The sequence below is a fragment of the Crocuta crocuta genome, unplaced genomic scaffold, assembly GCF_008692635.1.
Source record: "Crocuta crocuta isolate KB4526 unplaced genomic scaffold, BGI_CrCroc_1.0 scaffold944, whole genome shotgun sequence".
Taxonomy (NCBI): domain Eukaryota; kingdom Metazoa; phylum Chordata; class Mammalia; order Carnivora; family Hyaenidae; genus Crocuta; species Crocuta crocuta.
The window spans coordinates 646,828-654,433 of record NW_027528243.1 but is presented as its reverse complement, the minus strand read 5'-3'; the positions used below and the strand labels follow the sequence as shown (position 1 = coordinate 654,433).

The 7,606-nt window shown below is 45.3% G+C and overlaps 1 protein-coding gene across 1 annotated transcript in view; it reads right to left on the bottom strand.

Annotated features, from left to right (window-relative positions):
- Window positions 1-7,606, bottom strand: part of LOC144222573 (A-kinase anchor protein 17B-like) — a 26,118-nt gene continuing 18,512 nt past the window's right edge. Inside the window, exons 4-6 of the mRNA XM_077753078.1 lie at window positions 7,125-7,255; window positions 4,506-4,740; window positions 1-2,621 (exon numbers count right to left, since the gene is read on the bottom strand). Coding sequence (XP_077609204.1) covers window positions 981-2,621; window positions 4,506-4,740; window positions 7,125-7,255 — 2,007 coding nt within the window. The 3' untranslated portion in view covers window positions 1-980. The remainder of the gene's footprint in view (window positions 2,622-4,505; window positions 4,741-7,124; window positions 7,256-7,606) is intronic.

Genomic DNA, 7,606 nt, shown 5'->3' with positions numbered 1-7,606 from the left:
GTATTATAAAAAGTAGGTTTGGGGATAGTCAGTGGCTTTTTACAAACTGATGTCACCCAACCCTGAGTGAGAGGATTACATAACCTGAAACAAAATACTGCCATGTCCTATCTTCCCAAGGTGCTGGTATCGGTGCCCCAGGATCATTCCGCATTTCCTTTTGCAAATCCCACTGGTTCTTTTACTTCAGTTCTCTTGCTTTTCTAGGATGGAATGACATGGGGTTCTTCAAAAACAACAAGAACAAAACTCTGCAAATACTCCACCATCCGTTTAAGCCTCAAAGGACAATCTGAGCCCATTTTAGTTTCTTCTTCCAAATTTTGTTTCTAAAAGGACAACTCTTTGAGTACTATGAACATATTTAGAAGATTCATTTCCCTCTGGTGGGTGGCCACGAAACCTTCCAATGTCATGAACGAGTCTATGGTATGTTCTAGCTGTCATCCCTTCTGTTCCCTGTAAGTTATTTCTAGATCAAAGTCAGGAGAGTTCCGCTGCTGCACGTGGTGTTTGTGACCAAGTCCAAGAATGTGTAAAAAGATCTTATTTCATTCACTGTTGTCCGTTTTGAAGATAAATGACACTAAATGATGATGTTAGAACAGCTAAAGAGCCACGGAGGGCCACCTCAACTCCTCCCACTGTTCATTTGTTCCCTCACTGGTACCAAATTAAAGTCACAGCTGAACTGTAGAAATGTCTGTCCTTGGATCAAGAAGTTTTGTGGGCACATTGTTTTACCAACCTTCAGAATCTGGATTTTTTTTTTTATTTCTAAAGTTTGCCAACACACCGGCAGTCATTTATGCTTTATACTTTGGCAAGAGAGAAAAGGTTTTTGCATTTGACCTTGCTCAAACTTTTAAGTGTTGCTCTCTTGCTCTGCAGTTGCTAACTACATCACTATATTTGGTTTTAAATCTTTTTCTTGCAATTTGTTTACCGTGAATGAGGGTGTTTTCTGAACTAAGAGACCTTCAAAACATTTGAAAATACAGAGGACTAGTGTAGCTGGTTCGTAAATAGCTTCCATAGTCCATGGGCTCCTGATTGTTCTCTCTAATATAATATTTATCAGAATTCAGCATGAAATCATTAAAATTCTCATGTCTTTTGAAACTTCTCACCTCCTGGTTGTATTCTGGCCTCCAGGGGATCTCTCTTCTTTGGGGGAAATCCCCCAAATAGAAAACATTAGTGCTGTTTGATGATGCTGTTGGCACATGAGAGGGCCTATAGTTCACGTTCTGGTCGAATGTACTATCGTCGAACCTCCTCCTCTTTCTGGTCATGTCATCTAATAGATCTCTGGGACTGGACCCACGGTAGTAGCCTTTATCAAACAAGTATTTGGGGGCTAGCATTTCATTCTGTTTGCTGTCGTTCTCATCTCTCATGAAACTGTTTGCATTTTCAAGCCATGAACATGTCAGTTCATACTTGGACCTCTTGGCCAGTTTCCAAAGCTTGTATTTGGAGTAGCTTTCCTCCCCATCATGGTTCCACTCTGAACACCAGGTCTGCGGACTTGACCTAAGTTCTTGATCACTAGTGGTGATTTCATTAGCATCAAGAGATCTTTTTTCTGGGGAGCTCTTGTATGTGGTCACAGGTTTCTCTTTGTCTTCTTTGTTTGTGCTAAGGATTTCACTGAAGCATTCAGAATCACTACTAATTTCCTCTAAGAAATCGGTCAACTCTATTTCTAAGTCTGCTGACTTGTTGGGTGAGGAAGCCTGGCCTTGACTTGTGGATCTGGAATCTCTGACCTGGCAAGCATTAATCTCTTCCGACAGATGGCTCTTTCCATCAGTTGGGGACAGGTGATCACCAGCTTCACTGGCGGTGTCCTGGCAGTGATTTGTTAACTCCGTGCTACATTCTTTGGCATAATCCACTCTTCCTCTCTTTTGTGGTTTATGCTCAGGATCCTGAGTACAAAGCGCTGACAAGCCATTGTCTTCTTGAGCCTGTTCTCTCATTGCCAGGTTTTGCACTGGGCTCAAACTGGCAGAGTGATGCTTACGTTTTCTCAAAGTGACTTGAAATCCATTTCCCTTAGCGTGGACAGCCCTTTGCCACTCACCCGTGTTTGAGGCATCACTTGCTTGTAGGCAGATACGGTCATAGTCTAGAATTTGATGGTAGTTTAACAGGTAATCAACGAACTCATCTGTTTCACAGATCTTCTGTTTCCTGCCCTGCCTTCGCTCAGATAATCTGGAAGAATTGGATTTATGAGAACTGTGGCAGTCTTCTTTCTCAAGACGCCGACCTTGCATTGTTGCATTCCGAAAAGAATTCTGGTCAGAGACCAAAATGTCATCGTATCCATTGCCCAGTGCTTTTCTAGCTCTCTTTTTTCTAGCTGAAGATCTTATTTTTTTTCTCCTGAGGTGGTGGGAAGATTTATGTAAGTGAGACCTACTTCTTTTCTTCATTTTTTGTTTTCGTTTATGGTGTGACTTGGCAACCTGATGTTTCGACATTTCTTCCTGATTCTGAAGATACTGGCTGTTTAACTCTTCTTCCTTCAGAGTTTCCAATGTGCTCCCTGGAGTACGGTTCACTCTGGGGCTTGGATCGTCTACCCCCTGTGGGTTAAACTGTGTCGATTCCTTTAAAGAAAAAGGGTTAAAAATCTCACATGAAAACTGTAACAGCTTAAAAATTTCTAAGAAGAGTGGACTTTCTGGCGTGGTTCTGAAGTGCTTTCTAAGCTGTAAGATGGATCTAGTTTAGGAACAACATCACCCCGAGAAAGGAAGAGGTACAAATTAAGTGTCTCGGGCTACTGCGAACTGCTTTTACTAGGTCTGTGCGCAATAATTCATGTACCTTCGGAGCACGTGCATGACCCTTCTCTTTATTTGTTTACAAACTGGTGAGTATTTACTGTCCCAGGTCTTACACTAGGGGCTGGGGATAGTAAGAGGAAGAAGAAATGCTCTACAGCCTTGCCAGAAAATCCTAGAACAAGAAGAGACTGAGGGGTGAAAGGTGTGTCTAAAAGGGAATTGACTGGCTGAAAAGATGAACCGCCTTTTTGTTTTTCATTCCAGCCTCTTCCCATGGACTGTAGGGGAAGGTGTCCCTGAGCTGTCCCCTCTCACCTGCTTCAGTCAGAAGCAAGATGACGTGTAGAAAACATGGCCTTGACGATGGTTCTGTCTGTGCCCTCTGCTCTGCACAACCAAAGGGCAGGTGAAAGGCGCCGCCCACTGGCCCCTCCCTGCAGGGAGAGCATGTACTGTGCCCTCACTGACAGCTCGCATGGGTAGGGACAGTGCCTACCCGTTACCTGGGATCCGAACCTGAGGGCCACACAAGATCAGTGTGAGGTATCAATGGGGCCGAGAATTAGGCACCACACACGTTTAAAGAGGTAAATCCTTAAAAAGGAGTCACCCCCAGAGATCAGGAAGGTAAATTAAAAGGTTCAGCTAGCCTGATGAGAAACGTGCATCTGAGATATTTATGATCTTGATGTCCCTGAGGTTGGCTGTCCACACTAGCGAGGGGAAGGCTGGGAATGTACATCCCCGTCAAAGGAACTCTGTCTGGTCCTGATGCCATTTACTCTTCATATTTAAAAACACCGAAGGGGCGCCTGGGGGACTCAGTGGGTTGAGCGCCCGACTTGGGCGCAGGTCATGATCTCACAGTTTGTGAGTTGGAGCCCCACACGGGGCTCTTGGCTGTCAGCGAGGAGCCTGCTTTGGATCTTCCATCTCCCTCTCTCTCTGCTCCTCTCCTGCTCTCCCTCTCTCTCTCTCTCTCAAAAAAAAATTTTTTTTTAAATAATAAAATATAAACACTGAATATGCATTTTTAAATTAATATTTTGAGGACCTTTCTGGCCTTTACTCTAGGATATCTGTGGAGTCCGGTTATCTTTAGGTCAGTAAAATGAGGCAAAAACAAAACCCAAAAATCAAAAAACAAAAACAAAAAACAAAACAAAACAAAAAAACCCCAAAACTCCAAAATGGAATCTCTCCAAACAACACCACTGCTCTGTGACGTGAGAAATTCCTCAGCAAATAGTTTAAGACTAGACTAACATGACCTTGCTACCCCAAGGTCTCTGTTCAAGGCTCTCCCTTCCCATCCCACCCTGTTGCAGATGACTGGACAAGCTAACGGAAGGCCACCAGCCCAGCCCCTGACGCCTTCTCTTCCACCCATGAAACACTCGGGGGAGTAGCTACACTAGCTATACGGCTCTGGGTCAGAGCGTCCTGGAGCTCAGGAACACAAAGTGTGTGTATGTGTGTGTGCTACAGTCGGGGTGAGACACAAGCGCTTCGGACAACTCGGGTACCCCTTTCGTAAACCCGCCAGCAGGCTGCTGGAGATCAGCCTATTGAAAACGAATCCCAGGGAAGGCAAAGAGCCTTCCACGCAGTCGATTTTAAATAGGCCACTGCTTCAGGGTAGAAGCGTGCCTTGGAAAGGTCAGTACCTACTAAAAGCGAACACTGATTGAGAAAGAGCCTTACTGCAATTTTCCTCAAGAGGACTCGTAGCAACCGAAGGGCCTCCCCCCTCCTCCGAGCCAGCAGGCGCTTCCTCTCCTCCCACTCTTCCAAAGACTCAGGCTCACAGGCAGCGTCGGCTCTGGCTGGCTCCTTCGGTTTCCTTCGCCGGTGGCTGTCTCTTTCCTTCAGGGCCCGCCGCCTGACCCTGGCCTTCCTCCTCTTTGCCTGGGCTCTCCTCTCCTCCTCTTTTCTTTTCCTGGACAATGATGAAGATTCAGTCATTCAGAAAGTATTTATTAGGCATTTGCTCTCCTTTCCGGCTCCTTCCCCACTGCCCGGGGAGGACGGATCATTTAGGTCTCCAGGAATCACTGGAACAGACACTGACAACTTAGGGGATAAGACACCACGGCGGGGCGCCTGGGTGGCTCTGTCGATTAAGCGTCTTGACTCTCGATTCCGGCTCAGGTCATGATCCTGTGGTTCATGAGTTCAAAACCCTGCATCGGGGCTCTGTGCTGACAGCACTTGGAAGTCTCTCTCCTCCTCTCTCCCTACCCCTCCCCTGCTCTCTCTCTCAAAATAAATAAATACACTTTAAAAAGACCCCATTTGCATCAGTCAAAGCAGAAGGACACAAAATTGAGCTGGTCAGTTAGAAGCTGTACAAGAGACAGTGTACAAAAGGAAGGCTACAGAATTCAAAGGAGGGGCTTCTAGAAGTCCCCACTTTCTCCAACCATAAGCAGTCCAGCTTGTGGATCCAGCTGTCACAGTGATTTCATTTCTCTCTCTTTTTTGAAATTTTTAAAATGTTTACTTATTTTTGAGAGAGAAAGAGAGAGAGAAAATGGAGGGGAGGTAGAGGGAGACACAGAATCCAAAGCAGGTTCCAGGCTCTGAGCTGTCAGCACAGAGCCCGACACAAAGCTCAAACTCACAGACTGTGAGATCATCACTGGAGCTGAAATCAGATGCCCAACTGACTGAGCCACCCAGGCACCCCAAGATTCATTTCTCTTGAGATCAAAACCTTCCATGGAGTTGGCTTCACACCGGCTTATAAAGGAAAGTCAAAGCAGTCAGAAAATCTTACGGGTGAGAACTGGTACTTACCACAGTACACTATCATAAAAACATACTGGCTTAGAAAAATACGGACTTAGGGGCTCCTGGGTGGCTCAGTTGGGTTAGCATCTGACTCCTGATCTCAGCTCAGGTCATGACCTCACAGTTCGTGAGTTTAAGCCCCACGCCAGCCTCTGCACTGATGACACGGACCCTGCTTGGGATTCTGTCTCTCCTCTCTGTCCCTTCCCTGCTTGTGTTCTCTCTCTCTCTTTCTCTCTCTCTCTCTCTCTCTCAAAATAAATAAATAAACTTAAAAGAAAGAAGGAGAAGAATATCGGCTTTGTTTACAGCTGTTCTCTGAAAAACCAAACTGTTTTGGTTAGGCCCTTATGGAAACGTGGGGAACGGGAAAGAAGGGATGATTACCTGGGTGAGGACTTAGCCAAAAGCTGGAGGATTATCTAAACTGCATGTTTAGGGGCACCTGCGTGGCTCAGTAGGTTAAGCGTCCAACTTTGGCTCAGGTCATGATCTCACAGTTCATGGGTTCGAGCCCCGCGTCGGGCTCTGTGCTGACAGCTAGCTCAGAGCCTGGAGCCTGTTTTGAATTCTGTGTCTCCCTCTCTCTCTGACCCTCCCCTGTTCACGCTGTCTCTCTCTCTCTCAGAAATAAATAAAAACATTAAATAAATAAACTGCATGTTTAACCTGGAAATTTGGGGCAATAGTTGCCTTGACTGGGCTCAATTTCTGGCCAAGTTTCACAGACATGATCTCAATCAACTCATATCACCCCGCCAGCCAAAACAGTGAAAGGTACATGGAAGGATACTCTCTATTTCCCTTCTTGAACAGCTATAATTCACAGGAAGGATTGCAAGAATAAACATGCAAGTGGAGGGGCCAAAGGGTACAGCTTGTCTTGAGAACCCTGTAGTTGCAGCCCACTGGTACCCTCTTGGCAAACCTTTGGCCATCCAATAGCCCTTTCTAGGCCCAAGTCTCTAAACTCAAGACAAGGATAAGCTCAAAGAAATAAACACAGGGGCTCCTTAAATACACAGAAAGACCTTAGGCCAGCAGGAAATAGAATGCCAAGAAATCCATGCCTTCCTGCCTATGGGTTGGTTTGACTGCTGACCATTTAATGGAACAAAATCTTCCCATCCTATAAAGAATTTGTTTTTATTTTATATTGTTAGGCAAGGTACAATTTGGTAAATTTGGGGTAAATTGGTATATTTGTTAATTTGGTGGGCTAGGATTTTCATTATAAAAGCCCCTGATACCCTCCCCTGCCCCCGCTTTTATAAATCCTTTCTTCCCAGATATCTTAATCTAGCCCTTAATTGTTCCCCCTGAGAACTTTCTTTTTCAGTTTCCTGTTTTCCACTGTTTGGCCATTTTGTTTTGGTACCAGCACAGTTGGAAGACTACAGGCTTCCAAAGAGCTGTCCAATCTCTGCACCAGTCCCTGCTGCCCCTCACCTCCATGTTACCTATTCACCCAAAGGGAAAAATCCCCTCATCAGAAGTGAAAACCCTCTCTGTTCAAGTCGGACTCCTTACCTTGCAGCCTTTTCCTCGTCTCTCCTCTTTTCTTTCTTCCTTTCTTCCTCTAGTTCTTGTAATTTTAGCCTTTCTTGATTTCTCCTCCTTATGGCTCCTTCGCTGAAATGTTTGGTTGTATCAAACTTAACCTGCCCACAAACAATTCAGAGTTTCATTAGAAAAATGTGCCAGCTGGCTGGGTAAGCCCCAGGCCAGTGAGATGAAACTGGTATGTACATCACCATTCAAAACTCAATGAACTCAAAATGCCCTCTCTGCCTCCCAGCACCCACTTGGTTCCGCTACTTCGTGGTCACCTGCCGAACAGCCCTGCAGAATTTCCTTTGGCAGAACCCTTGAGGAGTTCTAACATAGCTATAGATGGCCTCATAGTGTCATTTGGGGCACAGGGTCTGAGGGATGTGAGTCTATTACCTCTGGTTTGTTATAAAGATCAACTGAGTTCATGTATTTTTCTTAATCACCATGGAGAAAAATGG